This window comes from Sitophilus oryzae, unplaced genomic scaffold (genome assembly GCF_002938485.1).
Source record: "Sitophilus oryzae breed Bouriz unplaced genomic scaffold, Soryzae_2.0 scaffold_2006_pilon_pilon, whole genome shotgun sequence".
NCBI classification, from domain to species: domain Eukaryota; kingdom Metazoa; phylum Arthropoda; class Insecta; order Coleoptera; family Curculionidae; genus Sitophilus; species Sitophilus oryzae.
The window spans coordinates 3,124,639-3,145,726 of NW_022146732.1; the positions used below are offsets into that span (position 1 = coordinate 3,124,639).

The 21,088-nt window shown below is 34.6% G+C and overlaps 1 protein-coding gene across 1 annotated transcript in view; it reads left to right on the top strand.

Moving 5' to 3' along the window:
* LOC115883909 (homeotic protein ultrabithorax-like) overlaps positions 1 to 21,088 on the top strand; it is a 377,757-nt gene that overhangs the window by 272,410 nt on the left and 84,259 nt on the right. Inside the window, exons 2-3 of the mRNA XM_030902333.1 lie at positions 12,951 to 13,147; positions 14,639 to 14,803. Of these exons, the coding sequence (XP_030758193.1) occupies positions 12,951 to 13,147; positions 14,639 to 14,737 (296 nt within the window). The 3' untranslated portion in view covers positions 14,738 to 14,803. The remainder of the gene's footprint in view (positions 1 to 12,950; positions 13,148 to 14,638; positions 14,804 to 21,088) is intronic.

Below are 21,088 nucleotides of genomic sequence, written 5' to 3' on the forward strand. Positions count from 1 at the left end.
TGGCAAGTCGACATGGCGCCGAAAGACAGAGAGAAGACAGCGTTCTCGGTGGGCACCGGACTGTGGCAATTTACCGTCATGCCTTTTGGATTGTGCAACGCGCCAGCTACCTTTGAGAGACTAATGGAGTCTGTGTTAAAGGGTCTATCCTGGACTACCTGTTTAGTGTACCTGGATGACATCATAGTGGTTGGGAAATCCTTTGACGATCATCTGAAGAATTTGGAAGAAGTTTTCAAGCGACTAGGGAGCTCTGGTTTGAAACTTGGGACATGTAGTCTCCTCCCAAGGAGTTGCGGTAGATCTACAGAAGACCAAGACAGTGGAAGAGTGGCCAATACCTAAAGATAAACATGAACTACGAAGCTTTTTGGGACTATGCACATATTATCGCCGCTATGTACAGGGTTTCGCCACCATCGCAAAACCATTGACCAGACTTACCGAAGGCGAGAGGCGTTTCTCTTGGGACTCAGATTCTGACGAGGCATTCCGAAAATTGAAGAAGGACCTGACTAGTGCGCCCATACTTAGCTACCCTCTTGGCAACGGAAACTTTATATTGGATATCGACGCTAGCAATGTTGCGTTAGGCGCTATTCTGTCTCAGATCCAGGATGGTCAAGAAAAAGTCATTGGATATTTTAGTAAGACCTTGTCAAAACCGGAAAGGAACTACTGTGTAACCAGACGAGAATTACTAGCAGTAGTTAAAGCAGTGGAACACTTCTACAAGTATCTCTATGGAAGAAAGTTCTTGTTAAGAACAGACCATGCTGCTTTGAAATGGGTGTTGCAGTTTAAGAATCCTGAAGGGCAGGTAGCTAGATGGATTGAACAATTACAAGAATTTGACTTCGACACAGAACATCGAGCTGGGGCAATCCATTGGAATGCCGACGCACTTTCCAGAAGACCTTGCGCTAAGGACTGTAAGCATTGTTCCCGAGCAGAAGAGAAAGAAGTGAAACTCCTAAGAACAACTGTGGTTAATGAAGTTGGCAACCCGAAGATCTGGCAAATGACCAAACCAGTGACCCAGAATTAGGTTTAGTAATTAACTGGAAAACACAGGCCAAAGACCAACGTGGGAAGAAGCTGCAGATATTCGCCGAACGTGAAGTCGTACTGGGCCCAGTGGAATTCCTTGGTAATAGATGACGGGTTACTCCGCCGTGTGATCGAGAGACCGGAGGGACAAGAAGAGAGAAGGCAGATCGTCATTCCAAAGAAGAGGGTCCCAGAAGTCTTGGAGGAAGTTCACAATGGAACCAGCGGTGGACATCTGGGTGTTACCAAGACACTTGGCAAGCTGCGTGAACGGTTCTACTGGGTGAACTGCAAAGAAGGTGTGAGGGCCTGGTGTAAGAAATGTGACATTTGCGCAGCCATCAAGGGGCCACAAAAGCGTGGTAAATCCCCTATGCGCCAGTACAATGTTGGCAGTCCCTTCTAACGAATAGCGATCGACGTGGCTGGTCCTTTCCCGGAGACGAACGATGGCAACAAATACATTGTGGTAGTAATGGATTACTTCAGCAAATGGGTCGAGGCCTACGCGTTGCCAAATCAAGAACCGTCCACCGTTGCTGATGCCCTTGTTAAAGAATGGATCTGCAGGTTTGGTGTTCCCATGGAGCTTCATTCAGATCAGGGAAGAAACTTTGAGTCCAATCTGTTCCAAGGTGTCTGTGAAGTCCTGAACATCCGCAAGACCACGACGACTGCTCTACATCCACAATCCGATGGGATGGTTGAACGCATGAACAGAACTATTAACCGTTATCTGGCCGAAGTAGTCTCTGACCACCAAAGAGACTGGGACAAATTTCTTCACCTGTTCCTGTTGGCCTACCGTTCATCCGTCCAAGAATCTACAGGGCAAACTCCAGCCAGCATCGTTATGGGACGGGAAGTGCGCCTACCCTGTGATCTGAAATTTGGTTGCCGACCGGGAGAAGAAGTCGCCGGAGAAGATTATGTCCACACACTACGTCAAAGGATGGACGACATTCATCAGAGAGTCCGCCTAAATATTCAAAGTGCTAGTGACCGAATGAAGGAACACTACGACATTCAAGCTGAGCATGGAGGATACCAACCAGGGAAGTTGGTGTGGCTATATAACCCGCAGAGACGTCGTGGGTTATCTCCGAAGCTACAATCCTCGTGGGAAGGGCCATACGAAGTCATGGATAGAATTAATGACGTCGTATACCGTATCAGAAAATTGCCAAAAGGAAAACCGAGGGTAGTCCATTTCAACCGTTTGAGCCCCTACCAAGGCGAAATAGAAGATCGTGCTGGGACCGTGAGAACCTGCAGCTTTGATCCCCCTGATTCGGAGATGTCCTTTGACGATTTCATGGCCCGATACAACAGCAGTGAGAAGGCTCGCTATGGTGTAACCAAAGAAGATCAACGAGACCTCTTTTCCGTGCCTCCTGATTATTCGCTCGCTCATTGTGTGGCTCGAGATTTGCGGATGTCCAGAGGAATCGCTGCGACGTTCAATGAGAAGTTTGGGCGTGTCGGAGAACTACGCCGACAGGATCCAGAGGTTGGAAGCGTCTTGAGGCTAACCGACAATGCACATGGTCAAGCAAGGCACATCTTCTACCTGGTCACCAAGGAATGGTCCCCGAGTAAGCCGACTTATCTCAATCTATGGAAGACCCTGATTGAACTGAGAGAAGCCCTGCTAAACAACAACATTGCACGATTAGCCATTCCGAAGCTGGCGTGTGGACTCGATGGTTTGAGTTGGCGTACAATCCGGAACATGATTGAAGTCTTGTTCAGATTTACGGGAATCGAGATCCTCGTTTGCTGCTACAACCCAAAGCTGAGATCGGGAGAGAAAACTGTAGACTGCTATTTCTACCAGACTTCGCAATGTACCAGGGGCCAGCTTTGCAAATACCTTCATCACCGTATACATCTCCCAGGACGAGCATGTGCCTAAGAAGGGCAGTGTTGCGGGGCCGGTGTGGACTCGACCTAAACCTCACAATATGGCCCGCCACTCGGATGACCTTACATCGTATAGACACCGCAATGATTCATTCGTTCGAGAAGAATCGGTTCCACTGGAATGGACTAGTACATACGAAATTCCGAAAACTTCTCTACGCACCTAACGATCTATGGACTATTCTAGAGTTCTTTACCTGTCGGTATAAAAGCCGGCGGCGGTGGCCTACAGGGGGCAGTTATAAATATACCAGTGCAGTTGACGCGCTAAAATTCAAAATAAATTCTTAGTTATAAATCGTTTGTAAATAGTTCTATAAGTCTTTTATCGTTATGGTTTTTGTTAATTAGTGTTAAATAAATAGTGTTTAAATAAATTGTGACTTTCTATCCACACGGAACCGACGAAAAACGTAACAATATTTTAAATAGTTTTACAAGATACTTCAAGGTCTTGACAGACGATCTAAGGGCTCAACCGCACTGACAACCAGGTCGCTGCTACCTGTAATACCATTAAATCAAGTGATACAACGCGCACTAAGGACCTGGCCGTTGGCTGGTCGGTCGCTGCGACCAGTAGACTGCACTAAAATATTATTTTCTGCCACTTGTTCTTCAAATTAATAATTTTTCAGATGAAATCCCTCAAATTCAACGCAAAATTTTCTATAAGATATGTTTTTTAGGGTAATTTTTGCACACGTGCAGAAAAAAAACAAAGAAATAGTATACAGACTGGATCAAAGGGAAACTTAAATCTAGTTTTTTTTTATCAAGGGTCGATTCTACTAAAAATTCAGAACAATTTTATATGACATACTCTATTAATGGTTGGTATGATACCTGTTATTATACCTTCGAGTTTCGATGGCAAAAAATAAAAAAAGCATATTTGAAGTTTCTTTTTGATCTGCCCTGTATAATCTTTTTTTTTACATTATTTTTTTTACATTCTTTCTTTACAATGTGTGAAAACTATACTAATTACCCTACTGTAATTACCATTAATATTTTAAATGCATTATTCAATATTAGAACATTTAATAAGCTTGTGGTGACAATGTTGAAAGCGACATTCCTACTCTATCCTTGGTGATACTCGAATATCCGAGACACGTCCATAGAGTAACGAGACACGTTTGTCAACGGTCAACGATGTCACACACACACACTCTCTCAACACACACACACACACTCTCTCAACACACACACACACACTCACTCTCAACTACTACGAATAAGTTTACTCAGCCTTTTTTAAACTGTGTATTTGATAAAAGTATTTTCATAAAGTGTGTACTAATAAGTTTACATCATATTAATTGATAGCCCAAACCGTTAGTACCACAATTGGTGACCCCGGAATATAATTGGTGACCCCGGAATTCCCGGAATTACCTCGAGTCTGTCAACGATCAACGATGTCACACACACACTCTCTCAGCACCATAAAGTATCACCAGAGTACCTAAACCGACGAGTAGCGACAGTCCCGTTTTCAATTTTCTTTGCGGCTGCGCGAAATAAGTAGGTTATCTGTCATACGAAGAAGCGAAGTTGCCACTGTTGCCATTTATCAAATATCTCTATATACTTTATTTCAAGTATACCTCAGGCAACGAATCGTTTTTTTAATCATTTATTAGCAGTAAGATATTTTATATATTCAAATTTAGAAATAAGGATAAAACAAAACAAAAAAGATGTGTATAATACTTTATAATTAATTCCACTTCAAATTGTGAGCAGTGTATACCATGTTTATAGGACCACTTCATAAGTTGAGCAGTTAAATACGTAGTCTATCTGTCAAACACGTCAAAAGAGAGAGAAAGAAAATTTGGTCCCACCACATCAAAAGAGCCGACGGTTTCTGTCGCTACTCGGCGATCTACGTACTCTGGTATCACCAAGGATAGAGTAGGAATGTCGCTTTCAACATTGTCACCACAAGCTCATGAATAGGAACTTTGCTTTTTAGTTTAAGTAGGATATTTTAACATTTCTGAAAACAGTATTTTCTAATTACTACTAATTAATTTTCTAATTGGTAAAACGTAAAAAATAGTTAAATCTGACAGCCCTGCTGAAATTGGTCAATATCTCCGTGGTCGTAGATACCTGGCCGTTTTATTTATTTATTTATTTATTTATTTATTATAAACTTGATACTGTACCTGCTGGTGTACCAATAAAATCTGGCTGTGTGCTAGAAAGTAAATTTTCAAGCAAATTTTCATATATAGGTTTGTAGCTTCTGAATAACGGTCTATGATTTAACAAAATTATTGTAAATCACTATAAATACGAATTGTTGGTTAGGTTCAAATTTTTTTCTCTTCTTAAATAAATTTAAACGTTAACATTATTAGGCATTTGCATAAAAGTGTGCATTTTATGTGGTATTCTACAAAATTTGCAAGCTACTGAGGAAACAGAAAATGTACAGAAATAAATTGCAAATAATATTTATATGTTCGTTTTTGTTCTTTGCGATTTTTTTGCTTTTGACAACAGTAAGAGATGGAAATATAACAGTAAGAAATATTATTGGTATTTAATATAACTTTTCCTCAAAGACGTTGTGAATATATTCTTATTCCAACCCTGCCCTTTACCCAACAACCTACGAACACGTCGGCTAACCTCCGGCTAGCCCCAGGTAGAAACCGTCTTCCACCAGGCCGGGCATATAGAGACCTTCGTCTCCGTCTGTCAAGTTCAGGAATGCCGGCACGCAGCGGGGCACCCCGAGCCAACACCAATCATACAGCTTCTTCTGCCGTACAGCCGAGAGCATCAGCATCGGATGGACGCTTTTGGGGACCCTTTCCTTCCACGGCCATTTCTACGTCTCATTGTGGTCGACGAGTTTGACGTTTAAGTGTCGTTTGGCCGTGTGAGCGGAAAGGGTATTTCGGAGGTGATGGCTGATTGCTCTCTGGTAAGATTTGATCAGAAAATTGATATAGTTTTATAAGTTAACGGCTACAATGAATAATTTTCCTTTAATCGTTATAGAGTGGTCAGAAAACAAACTCTTTTTGTGTTTCTCTGGTACCTTAAAATTTTAATGTATTTGAAAGTTTAATATCTTTTGTTCTAATGGGCCGATTTTGATGATTTTTTAAGCAATATATATCTAAATTATTTGACCTTTTATCTCTTTCTAAACTAAAAATGAAAGTTCTCATCTGTCAATTATACGAGGGAAAACAAAATGTTGTTATTTGGTGAAAGTTTGAAATACCCTGTGGAATATGTTAAGGCAGCAAGGTATTTAAAAGTAACTTTTTGATTTAGGTACATCCTTTCTCGATAGTTTGTTTTTTGGTTCATCACAATAGCTTTATTATTGTTGAAGATATTCACTTTTGAAGAAGATACTAACATTTTTTAGTAATTTATTTTAGTATCCAAATGAAAACATTGTTTTTTGCAATAAATTGTGTGGAAACACAATGTACACCCTGTGGAAAAAATGAGGCGGGCATTTTGGATAAAAAACACCTTTCCTGTATTCTTAGATGTATTCCTAACATTTAATTTTTTTCCATAGCAACTGTTAAAATTGTCTTATATCTATCAAAAATAGTAGATAAAATATGCTACTCTAACAGCGAGGATAGGTTAAAAACTTTATTTCTTCTCGCACGTTTTTTAAAAAATGTTGTATTTCTTTTCATAAGTTATTCGGGATTTAAATGGAAGTAGTTTGGATGATCTGCCTGAATCAGTTGGTAATTTACCTATTTCGTTTTGAGCCATTTCTGGCTCCAATTCAATCAGCAATCGACACGAAAGAGAATTAAAAAATTTTGATTCAAAACTGACAATTAAAGAGACAGCTTTGTTTATTTGTCAAATTACATACAAACTAACGCCAACCCAGGACAATATTTTCTCTACTCGTAATAAATTCATTGAAATAATAATTTCTGAATATTTTTTAAAACGTAACTCGCATGTGGAAAAAAAATATTATTTTATACACGACGATAAAATTGCATTATCGTCTCCCGAAATTAATTCACTCGCAATTTCATCGCTCGTGAATTAATCTTTTCGGTCGACGATAAAATACCATTTTATCTTTTTGTATAAAAAATAACTATTAATCGGATTTTTTTTGATTTTAATCAATTTTCTATTTAAAGTCGTATCCTAAATGGCCAAAAGCTTTGTAACTCTGCCCGATATTGACAATATTATTAACATTTCTACTGCGGGTGTCGTGTTTCCACATGGGTCACAGATATATTTTATTCTGTAAACTTTGCCGATGCCCCTATTTCCACAAAAAAATTCGGCCGCTTTGATCAAAGGGATTTTTTTTGGAAATAGTCATGACTGTATTAAGTCGAGAATAAAATTAGTACCATCTAATGTTCAAAGTGCAAACTACTTAATGCAGAACAAAATGTCGGTAGAAATTTGGAATGAACTAGAAGATAAAATAGGGAAGGCAGAAGTTAGCTTGACAACATTCAGCTGTTTTAAATCAGGTATAAAACAGCCTTGACTCCAGCTTATCTTTTGACATTGATTAGTCCTCGGGAATAAAAAACTATGATCAAATGAAAATTACTAACATTAAACCAAGTATTTTTTTTCCGTATACACAACAGATAAGTACAAATGACACTAACAATTACCAATTAATATTTCCTAAAATATCACTCCGATAAACAAGCCGAATCTTCCTCTTAAGTACCACCTCGGTGTGGTTGCATGGCAATCCCGAGCGATATCAAGATATAAAGACCAGGAAAAAAACGCAAGATATATCACCGATGCGGCTACATAAACTATATCTGCTGTTTTTCGTTCTTTCTTTTGTTTCTTCCTCTTCTTCTTCTTCTTCTTCTTTTGCTGTCGTTGTTTTTTCTTTGTGTCGAAAGTCTTCTCTTCTTTTATTAGCCGGACCGCAGCGCAAGTTCAATCGCGGTTCGCGAGAGACCACACATTGCGATAACAATTAACAAGAATTTTCGTATCGATCCCAATTGCACAGAGGCGTCTCATTTTGGAGATATCTTGAATAAAAAAATACGCTGTGTGCACTATGTGCGCATTAGGGTGTCCGTTATTTACAAAGTTCATCATTTCTCTCACGACGCCCTCTATAAAAAAATAAGAGGCCATTGTAAATCCTTAATATTCACAATAAACCTTGTCCCAAAGATAATTTATTTCCTATTTAAATTACATGGTAATTTGCCACGTTTTGCAAATATTTTTTTTTCTCTCGATCTTGTTCTCTCGTAGCCATAACAATTACACATTCGCAATATACAAAATTGAACGCTCTACAAAAAAGGTCTCTCGCAATTTTTCGATAAACCTACTCCTTCCAAAGTTATTCACGGTTAAAGTTAACCACGCTGTAAATTCCTAAGTTTTTCAACTTTTTTTGACAAAATTATGATTATTTTTGAAAAATTTAGTCTATTATTTGTAAATAACGGACTGTAAATTTGTAAATAACGGACACCATAGTGCGCATATTTGAAGCAAAAGTTCTTACAAACCAGGGTGCAATGATTTAAATCAATATTTAAATCGTGATTTAAATCAAGGGATTTTTTTTATTTTAATCATGGATTTACATCACAACAATCAACTTGTTTAAAGAATTTAGTGTAAGAACTTGTGTTCATTCAAAGTGTCTCATCTAAACAGAGTGAATTATGGCAAGTCTCTAAAATATCGTATTAATATTACACCCACAAGACATGGTTTTAATATAAAAAATTACGAAAAATGTTAGTGTCTTCTTCAAAAGCGAATATCTCCAAGAAAAATAAAGCTATTGAGATGAACCAAAAAATAAACTATCGAGAAAAGATTTCAAACTTTCAGTCAAATATCAAAATTTTGTTTTCCCTCGTATTATTGACAGATGGAAACTTTCATTTTTACAAACAAACAAACAAACAAACAACGCTTTATTGTACAAAAAGCCGAAACAGCTTCATCGACAAAGCACTCACAAACAACAAAATCGCAAAAAATACAAACAACAAAAAATACACAATACAAATAATACAATTCAAAAAAATTTAAGTCTTTAAAATTACAGAAAGAATATACATGGACAATTTTAGAACAGTACGCAGTAAATAGATATACTTTTAGAGTTATAAAATATTAAATACTTGACCTTTGACCAGTGTGTGAGATGATCAAAATTTTAAAATTCAAAATTGTTCATAATTAAACATCAACAAAAAAGTACTTTACCGCATATAGGGCTCTCTCCAGTAGGTATGATTTTAGAGTTTTGCGAAATGCGGGAAAGAATGAAAGCGACTTGATATTCAAAGGCAGATGATTGTACATTTTTTTGGCATTGTACAGTATTGAACCTTTAACTAGTTCTGAGCTCGGGGTTGGCAGATAAAGATCGTGCTCTGCATTCCTAAGTGGATAGTTATGAGATGGCCTTTCGGGAATAGCAGATATGTGCTTGCGGATTAAGCAAACGGATTCAAAATGAATAAAGAAGGAAGAGTCAGTATTTTGAAAATTTAAAGAAATTCTGGCAGTGATTTCTACTGTTCAGTCCCAATAAATAACGAACTGCTCTCTTTTGAAGTCTGAAAATACAATCAAATTTTGTTGCGCAGCAAGTACCCCAGAATGGAAGGGCATAACGAAAATGTGACTCAAAAAGGGCATAGTAGGCTATTCTAGAGGTTGAGAAGTTAAGTTCCTTAGAAACTGATCTTAGCGCAAAACAGGCAGCGCTTAGTTTCTTTGATAGAGCTTCGATGTGAAAGTCCGATTTTAACGAGTTGTCTACAACAAGTCCTAAGAATTTCACAGAGTCCACGACGTCAATAGTGGTGTTATTAAGTACAAAAGGTTGTATAGTACTTTTATATGACAAAACTTTAGTTTTTGATAGGTTGAGGCATAGGAGATTAGAATCGCACGAAGATTTAATGGTGCGTAAGTCACAGGATATAGTATCATATAGTGTCGTAACATCTGGGCCGCTCCAAGGGAAACTAGTATCGTCCGCAAAGAGGCAGATTTTACCGCTAATGTCTAGATTTGCAATGTCGTTGATAAACACCAGCAACAAAATAGGGCCAAGTACTGAACCCTGAGGGACACCACATTCTATAGGCTTACAAGAAGACATAGACGTATCAATCCTTACAAGCTGCCTTCTGTTGCCAATATATGACTTAAGCCATTCGAGCGGCACTCCCCTAAAACCATAGTATTGCAATTTGTTAATTAAGATATTATGATTTACACAATCGAAAGCCTTAGAGAAATCGCAGAAAATTGTAGCTGTAGAGTTATTCAGGCTAGAGTATACATTATTAAAAAGGTCGAACATAGTTGAACATGTTACTTAGAAATCCAAATTGATGGGTAGTAAGTATTTTATATTTAAGGAGAAAAGATAGAAACCTTTTTTTAACCAATCTTTCAATGATCTTAGATAATGTGGGCAGGAGTGCAATTGGGCGATAGTTCGAAGCTTCATCGTTATCACCTCCTTTATACAGAGGAATAATTTAATTTCGAAAGAGGTACTAAAAAGCCAAATAATTTAGCTACAAATTGCTTAAAAAATCATCGAATCGGCTCACTAGAATAAAATATATTAAACTTTAAAAATACATCAAATTTTAAGGTGATTGTTTTTCCTGCCGGTGAACGTAGTAATAATTCTAAATAAGTGTAGGCACGCCACTGGTCGGATAATAAACAATGGCGAATAAAAAACGCGACTATTTAAAAGCGATTCCATCTGCCTAATTATTATTTTTGTACGTGTTACGATACACCCACTTAATCTCTGACACGTCTGTAGTTATGGGAGGTATAATTTAAACGGCTAAACTGCACCGGGAAAGTTTCTCGATATGATAAAACACGATCGGAACGAAACGAACGAGCCGTGTATGAACGTGTTATTAACTTTAGATAAATTATGTCACCGATTTTAACTCACATTTGTTCATTGAGATATGAAAAACTGTTAAATTTACAAAAATATGTTGATTAGTATAATTACTTCACTGAAAAAAAGGATCTCTCAGTCAAAATGAATATGACTTTGACCCAAAAGATTGGCGCTTTTCAATAGGGCCAAGAACGATATTTCTTTGCCCTAAAGCATTAACTATCTTTTCATAAGCTTTAAAAAATCACTTTAGGGAATAGAAGAATCTATCTGTCCAAAGTATTTCACTCTTGACCCAAAATTAATATGCAAAGAAGTTCTTGCTACAAGAACAATAGTTTCTTTGATTCATGTAAAAATTCTTGATTGAAAAGGGACATTTCTTGATTAAAGAGACACTTTTCTTAAGCCAATAGCGAATACTATTGACTCAACTAAAATTTATTTTGATCTAAGAGAAGTCTATATATCATAATATACAGGCATATACAGGCATATTACGAGGTATATTATTTTCTGATAAATTTAGGTTTTCCTGGTCTGTAGTAAGTAAAGGTGATATTATTTTCCTCGATAGTAGTTATTTCTGCTTCTTCACTCCTTGGTATTTTTTGGGGTGGTTCATCACTCTACAAATTACAAAAAAAATGTTACATCACGATTAATCGCGATTAAATTAATAATTAGTCATGATTAAATTAATAATTAATTAATCAAAGTAAAGCAAATAAATTATTAAAATTATAAAGTTTGGTCACATTTTGAATTTTTTAATACGACAACTTTAAATGCTAAATTTTTTGTAATTATTTGCATAAAAAAATCGATACCTATATTCTTATTCTATCTATAGTCACGCATGCATTATCTAAACAGGTGCATTAGGTAAATGTCTCACCTTCAAATATACCAAATAAATGCTCTAATTTCCATTTTTTCAGAAACTCCTTTAAACAATCCATATATCCTAAAATTTGTCCATAAATATGACAAATGCATGGTAATAACGATCACTAATTTGTTATACGATATGCGTTTAAAAAGCAAATTATGCAAAATTCCAAGCAACAAAACCGGTGCGTACTATGATGTGCGACCTATGAAATGCGACGTACGACTGATCGGACTGCCATGCCATGCCGACTGATTGTATATACCGTCCTTCGTCATCGTCTTTGCATGTCGTTATTACTTTTCATCAAAAGAGTATTTAGCTATTAGAAAAATGGCCATGTTTCTTGAATGAAGTACTTTCTAGCGTATTTTTCTTATTATCTTAAAACAAAGTAACTTGCACTTGGTTGAATGAAAAGAGATTCAAGAGAAATTTTCGAATTTTTCAAGAGAACCAGTTTTCTTGAGTTAAGAGAGTTTTTCTTCAGGCAAAATATTTTCTTTTACGCTAAAATAAATTCTCATGCTACTAATTTTTTTTTCAAGAACGATGACGACTTTAGTTCAGGTCTATCTTTTTTATCAGTGTTCTTACTTTGTAGGTACGTTACTTCTAATATTTTGAATTCAAGTCCCATATTATCGAAAAAAAAACGGCGTCAAAGAAGGCTGAGGAATAATAATCGATGATAATTTTTGCGAGGTCAAGCTCTGAGCGCTTAATAAAATTTTTAATAGGCGCTTAATAAGGTTATTAATAGGCGCTTAATATAATTTATTTTCATATCGAATTATTCCCGAATAACTTATGAAAAGGAATACAAAAATTTTCAAAAATGGAAGCAATTAAAAAAAGTACGAGAAGAAATTAAGTTTTTAACCTATCCTCGCTGTTAAACTATCATTTAATCTACCCTTGCGATTAAAGTACTATTTTATCTACTATTTTTGATAGATATAAGGCAATTTTAACAACATAACTTTTTTATTTTTAATGGAAAAAAATCATGATTCTTTTGAACCCTGAATCCAAGACATTCTTTTTTCTGTGATGAGTATTAAAATACGCCAAGCGAGTAACGGGAAGTTAAATTTGGTTTCTAAGATCTTTTCTTCATCTAACATCAATGATGGTGTCTTCTATCTGTTTCAGGAGCGAACGGTCTGCGAAGGCGTGGCCGGCAGACGTACACCAGGTACCAGACCCTCGAGCTCGAGAAGGAGTTCCACACGAACCACTACCTGACCAGGCGGAGAAGGATAGAGATGGCGCACGCGCTGTGCCTGACAGAGAGGCAGATAAAAATATGGTTCCAGAATAGGCGAATGAAGCTGAAAAAGGAGATACAGGTAAACGACCGCTATCATTGTTTGTTTGTGTGTTTTTCGATGGTTTATGGGGTCGGTTCTATCGGTCATGGCCACGGTTTTCGGGAAATAATTGGGGGAATTTCAGATTTATGGTGTAAATAAGGAACTTTTACTATACAGTGTAAAATAAAACAATAATTTACCACGATACACCAAAACTTTACTTAGTTTTAGTCATCTGCTCATGATGCTAACATGGTTAGTGAAACGCGCTTTCAGTGTAAAAGTAAAGTGTTTTGGTGTATTTTAATGAATTAGTAAATTCCAACCCCCAACTGTAATACAGATAAACATTTTGGAAGGTTTCAATTGTGTCCTTTCCCTTCTGTTTTGTTTGATATAGTTAGAGTGATATCTTTAGCGAAACCACTTTAGCGAAGACAAGGCTTCTCAAGTTCCTAGTCCCTTAATAAATCCAGTTTTTATCTATTATACATGGTGGTCCAAACCGTATTCCGGAAACTTCGGCAGCATATTCTGCAGATAAAAATAAGTAAAACATTCGTATAAACGTATCTCATAAAATGCTTAGTTTCGGAGATACAGAGTGTAGAAATTTCATTTTAATTTCGATTTTTTTCAAATAATTTCTGAAGTAACATCAATATATGGATGAAAATTGGTGCCTGTGAGTTTTTTGATATGAGAAATTTGATTTTGATGTCAATATTACTCCTACTTGTAGAGGACGCCACCAACATATTTTTTAACTGGTTTGAAGTGTAATAACTTTTCGTCAGTACCTGTATAAAACTACTGAGCAAAAAATACACATTTGCGACATTTTCTACGCAAAAAATGTCTCTTAGTAAAAATCTCTACGGGTAATGGTTCTCGAGATATTTGGAATCGAAATTACCAATACCTGTCATCATTGACATAAATTAAACATGTTGACAAAATAGTTATTAGACTGAAATCAATCATAAATTTGAAATGTTTTGTACCAAAAGTTCAACAGAAACTGTTTTATCGTCATTTTTTCGAAGAAAAATTTATGATTAATTTAAAAAAATTAAAAGTTCTCAAATTTTTCATTTCAGTCAAATAACTATCTACTCAACATGTTTATTTTTTATCAATAATGACCTGTATTGACTATTTCCATTCTAAAGATGTTGAAAACAGTTGCTGATTTTTATCAAGAGACATTTTTGCGTATCCGAAAATTTTCGGATTCTATTTTAGAACATACCTTATTTATACGAACTTTTTTACTTATTTTTATCTGCAGAATATGCTGCCAAAGTTTACGGAATACCAGTTCGGACCACCCTCTATATAAACAAAACTACGAACTTTAACAACAATGTGAGCTTCAATTATGCCGTAATAGGAACATTTCAATAATGACAACCTATACCGAATTGCCTGGCGCCTCCACCATTATTTCAAACCGAAAAATTGGGAACATATTTTTATAGCTTAGTTTATTTTACAATATTAATTTTCATTTTTTTTTCATTGCAGGCCATCAAGGAACTGAACGAACAGGAGAAGCAGGCGCAGGCGCAGAAAGCCGCAGCAGCCGCGGCCGCTGCTGCGGCACAACAAGTAGACCAGAATTAGTTGACTGTTAATTTTCCCATTTCTAGTGACGATGATGGGATGCGGCTGAGTTTGTTTACTCAATAGGTGAGTACAAGTCAGCCCTAGTACTATCTAACACTATTATTTAGATCCGTGTATGTCCAAAATACAATTTAAACACTTAATTTAATTATTTATTAGTTATTATTATCAGTTAACATTTATCTGTTCATTTATATTAGTTTATCAGTGGGCATCAAAATTTTGAATCCCTTAAAGACAATATTCAATTTTATTCAATATTTTTTTGTTATTATTCTTTTCCTTTTAAGTAACTTACATTGTTGTTATATTTTTCTTTTTTTTAATAAACAAATTTATTTCTTTTATCTTTTTTACGATTTTTATTTTTTCGGGAATAAATTATAACAGTGACACTATTGTGATTTATCGAAAAAGACAGTAAAATAGTTGGTTGTGTAGTATGCGGTAGATCTCGGTCAAAAATCGAGGGTAATAATGTATTAACCTTTTACTAGTTAGTGACTATATAATATACATACGTGTAGTAAACCGATCATTTATGAAATTCACTTAAAATTAACTAATTGTATATTTTTTCTTGCATTTTTGCTTTCATTTACTACTTGTCAAAGAATTTAGATACGTCAACTTGACTCATCTGCGTCAGTAACGTATCGGATGTTTGTGTTAATAAATAATTATTATAACTTTTCTATTTTTATCAGAATTATATGTTTTTATTACAATTTTAATAACTACCAACATTTGTTGACAACGTAAAATAACAACACATTATTATGAGTCTACTCTACATCACATTTTTACAAGTTTTGAATAAAATTAGAACGGTACTGATATACTGGAATTTAAATAGGTAATTTAAGTTTCTTATACGCCCCTTCCTTAATTTTTTTATTCAAAGGTTGTAAGCTATTTCTGACTGCTCTGCCAGCGAAGGTAATGATTCCTTTCGACCATTTTGAACTGAAAAAAATCAGATAAATTTAAATGAAAATCTATTACACAAATCTACTTTAAATAGCCACAAACTTATTAATATTCACTCGCTATTTCATTACTTATCTAGACCAATCTCTCTCCAGATAAGAGCCTTCGACTTTTTCTCTTTTCCTTAGGCCCTAAAAGCGACATGGGCTTGGTCCCCTTCTTAGTTTTCTCATTTGCCTTGTCGCTGTTACTTTTTTATCTGGAACGTATAAATCAAAAACAAACTAGCGTGTCAAGATCTACTTAAGTTCTAGGGTTTCCTGTCTTTTTTCACTCGCTGTCTCTCTGTGTCTGTGTCTCTCTGACTTGTTGGTAGTTCAAGTGGTTGGTTTATCGAAAGTTTTTTTTAGGATAGAACGGTGAATGGGGGAGAATACTAGGCTTTACAAGCTCAGAATATGTTAATTGAACACTTGATAATCTCTTCAAAAAAGTCCTATAGGTATTTCGCCAAAATTGTTATTTTTTTTGTAAACATTGCTGCAATAATCCAATGGAGACCAACTGGTCAACAGTGATTTACTAAAAAACAAATTTGCCTAACGGATAAAAAGTACTTAACGTTTACATCTCTTCCCGTCGTCGGAAGCAAAAAAAACACAAAGAACAAAGAAAAAAACTATTTAAGATATCTAAATACAACTGTTCAATAACTCTTTAGTTTTTTTAACAGATACGTCTACGAAAACCGTTGAAAATGACATTAGGTATATCAAGTTAAACTTTGAAATTAACAATTATTTAATGAGGTAAAACCAAAAAGCCCCAAACTTTCTGTATATGATTATTTTTTATTTGTTTTTAATTTTTACTTATGCTATGTTTACTTATGTTATATTCATTAAAATCAAAGAAGCGATAGCCATACATTACTAACCCCTACAGATGCCTGAGCAATACATTTATTTACATTAGACTGAGTGCTTTAAGCTTTTATGGGATGGGATACAAACCTCGGAATTCATTTACTCTGAACGAATTTTTATAAAACTTTTTGCAATGTATTGTCAATAAGATATATTACAAAGTTTACCCATTTAAATTCATTGCTTTCACTTTAGTATTTAAATAAACACACATATATAAATGCATACATACAAGATGGTTCTGTATTCCGGAAAAGCTAATGAGATGAACCAAAAGACTAATTTTCCATTACACTGTATTTAGACGGTTAATTTTAAAAAATTCCTGAAAAATACCTAACAATGCGAAGCATACGTAGAGACAAAATTACTCTCATTAAACTTGAAACATCTAAAAGCGTGTTTTATTAAAATACTAAAATTATTGTCTCAAAAATATAACATAATTCGTGAAACTGTGAGACACATTTTTTTGAAAATCACAAATATTTTATTTTCACTAAAAAAATGAAAAAAAATATTTTTTAGCAAATATAAATTACGTGAATCAATGTGGCACGTGCCTTTAACGTAAACAAACCATCAGGGTTATAAAAACCTCCAATAAACGAAGGATTTTTATTGGTGTCGTAAACCGCTGGCTCGACACTTACGACTTTACGAGCTTGTTACGTCGTTAGGATTAAGCCCTATTCAAATCGGCCTTAAGAAGGGCACCTCTTTTATGGCCGTGGAATTGACTTGTTTACATTTTGTTCTGATTCTACTTATGACGATTGAATGGGAGGTGCTGTTAATAAGGTTGAATATCAGTATTTATTTGACCATTTTGTATTGTTATTGTATCGATAATTTTTATAATTTTATGGTTCTTTTGACAGTGAAAAGAATATTTTCCTTTGGGATGGGATGGACTGTTGATAATTGACCATTTTATGTTATTATTGTGTTGATAATTTTTATAACTTTATGATCTTTTCGTTAGTGGAATGAATACTTTCCTCTGTAATGGGATGGACTGTTGTTAAATATCAAATAAGTTAATGTTATAGACATTTTATCTTGTTATTGTGTTGATAATATTTAGAAGTTAGTAGTTATTTTGTCAGTCAGAGTACTAGTAGTAGCTTAGGGTTATTTGACTTGAATCCACTAATAAAGGGACTGATTTTTAAAAGTACCTTATTTATAGCATTGACGACTTTGTTATTTCGTGGCCATTTGCTGAATGAAAAGTGTTTTTCCTTTTTTCAAATTAATACTTTCGGAAACATTTATGACCTTAAACAATTATCACACAAACAGTGGTTATCTAATTAATCCATTATTTTAAATTAAACATTATAACGTAATTGTAATTCCTCCACATTTAATGACAAATTTTAGGTAAAATTTTTGACTTTAACTACTTAATGTTTTGTTATTATAAAACTGAAAATCCATCATAATTACAGAAATACATTAGAATAAACATATACCATATACATATATTTAAAGATTTATCATAAAAAATCTCTATAAATTATACAAACAGAATTTTTTTGGCTCTCGGTATAAACGCTCTACAAAATCGAAATTTTAACCGTCGCATTCACCATTTTGTCAATAAAACCAATCCGTCAAAATAAGCCACGCCAATTTACGACGCAACATCGCTACACCAGACCACACCGATACCAATAAATCCTATCGGCGATCTTTCCATATAAATAATGCCTAGTTTATATTTATCGCCCGGCGCAAGTGCAAATTCGCATTTATTATTCTCTCCTAAACGTACAATTAACCGGTTAGAATGATACAATAATTGCGGGTAATTTAAAGTTGAACACACGGGCAACGGGCAAGACGTATCATTATTTCTTTCTATTGACCGTGACTGAAAGCCGTTTGATTGAAAAGTGTGCTTTTCAATCGAGCGTGTCGATGATCTGTCATTAACCGATTAAATTTGTGATATTTCGCGGGAAATTAGAACAACAGCGGAAGGAAAGTATTAAAAATAATTGTTTAAAATTACTACTGTGTATGAGTAGTTTTTTATACCTGTGATAAATTAATTATTTATTTTTTCTTCGTGGTCTTTGTCTGTTACTTACTTTATTTTCTGCAGGAGTTTGAAAACTTGTCAGTCCCTCCCTGGGCAGATGGAATCTAGGCGTAGTTTTTTTCTTTATCTTCAAAAAATACGCAAATCTAGTTTGAGCAAGGAGTATTTCCCAAACCCGAAAAACCAACTAACCAATAGATTAACCCCTCCAAATAACCACGCTAACCAACTCGCCAAATAACTAAACCAATCCAACCAAAAATAGTGAAACCAATGCAATCAAATCACATTATAAGCAAAAAAAATAATCGAATAAAATTAATTTTTCGGGTTTGGGAAATATTCCTTGCTCAAAACTAGATGTGCGTATTTTTCTCGGGCATTGCCCGAAATCGACTATTGAGCGTATCATATATCATATTCTATTTTCATAATTCTATTTTCATAAACAAGGTAAAAAGAGCGTTAGTTTAAATTAGGTTATCAAAACAATCGAATAATTTATTCGGCATTGAATTTTGGATATTGGCTATTCCATGCTAGTTTCTGTATGTGAAATTATTGCACAAGGTCATCAAAAATATTATCAGTTATATATATTATCAGAATTATTATTATATATCATATTATCAGAAAATAGCTATACAAATTCATTTTTACTGTAGTTTATTACACCATAGAAAACTAAATTATCTAATTAAATTAAATTAAATAACATAATTATAACTCTTTTAAACTAGATTGTTAAATAAGTAAAGCAAATTAAATAGAAATACATCATATAAGGTGTTCCATTAAGAAAAACATAAGTTTAAATCATATTTTGAACATGAGAGCTTCCAGCGAAAAACTAGTGGATCACCACTGGATTCTACGTAAAAAACTCTACAAAACACATTTTTTTTTCACCTTTTCGATAAGTTAAAAAATAACCACGAAACGAAGGGGTCGAAATTTGTGAAAATATTTTTCAACATTTTTCACAAACAGTTTTTGGTTAAATTTCAAAATAATATTAACAACATACGTAACTAATGCAATTAACCTAATAACATTGATAAAGCACACACTCTCTTTCATTAGTGTACATCATTCGACTACAAATACATTACGATTACTTTGCCAATTACACTGGGGTTGTTTATAAACTCCCCCGAGCGCTCTATCTTGCATTTTATCGAATTCTACCGGCACATCGGAGAACGTAAATAAAATTTTAGATTAGTTTCCGTGCTTCCACAACCTTGTTGCCACATACACCCCTTTTAAACCGATCAATAAAACCATTTACTTCCTTTAAAATTACAATTACTGTAGTTTTAATTCAATTTAAAACGTTTTCTTTTAAAAATCTGAGTTTATTTAAGTGATTTCATGAAAATTCTTTAAATCTCATGAAAAACGGTACAATCCGGCAACGCCGCGCTCCTGCTACAACGAACGCGTTCCTGCTTTACTTCCCCCACCGCCCGGTAATTCGGTTCCTGCAGTAAACTACGTGCCGCCAGCGGCCGAGGCCCGAACGATAAACCACGCATAACTGCCTATAAAAGTTTATGAGGTTATAGTTCGGCTACTAGCGGCTAGATGGCCTGTGCTGCGGTGTCTCCGCGACAGTTCGGTAATTTGATTAGTTCGAGCGGTACAGGGTAGATGGCGTGTGTCTATATTTTGAAATTAATATAAATAACAATAGATTTATGAAAAAATTCGTAATTTTGTTTGTTTTGAGCGCGGAAAAATATAAAAAATAGTAAATAGATAGATAAAAATGATGTGGTGGGTAAAGAAATCTATTTTTATGGGTCGTTTTGGGTGTTAGAATTCTTCGGGGAGATGCGTAGGGCCCTATAACGGCAGTTTTATTCCCTTTGATCGGTTGTTCTGATGGGAAGTTTTAACAAGTGCTCCCCACGCTAGAGGGGAGCCTAAACCGCCTGAGGTTTTTTGATTGGGTTAGTTTCTTTTATTGATTTGATTGTTATTGCGGAAGGTGTAGTGGGGGGCGGATTTACAATATTTTATTATTTATCAGTTGTAATATCACAAATTAAAGCGTGTTTGTTTAGTATTTATTATTTTTTTTTAGTTTTTGTTTTTTTAATTTAATATTTACTTTTATAAATTTCTTTAAATATTTGTACTTTATTCTGATTAATTTTATTATACATTTTTGTAATCTAATATTTTTTTTAATATGACTTATAATTTTATTATTTTAGTATTTCTTATATTTATAAAAAATATGTTAGGATGGGGATTAAAAAAACAGTACAAATTTTATTTATAACAATTTTATTAGTGAGTAGCAATAATTTGTTTACAATAAATAATTCTGCTGATTATCGTCTTATTCTTCTCCATTTTTTTTAATAATAATTTTGGTTTGATATATATGTAGACAATAATTTTAAAATACTTTAATGTTTAAGAAATCCTACT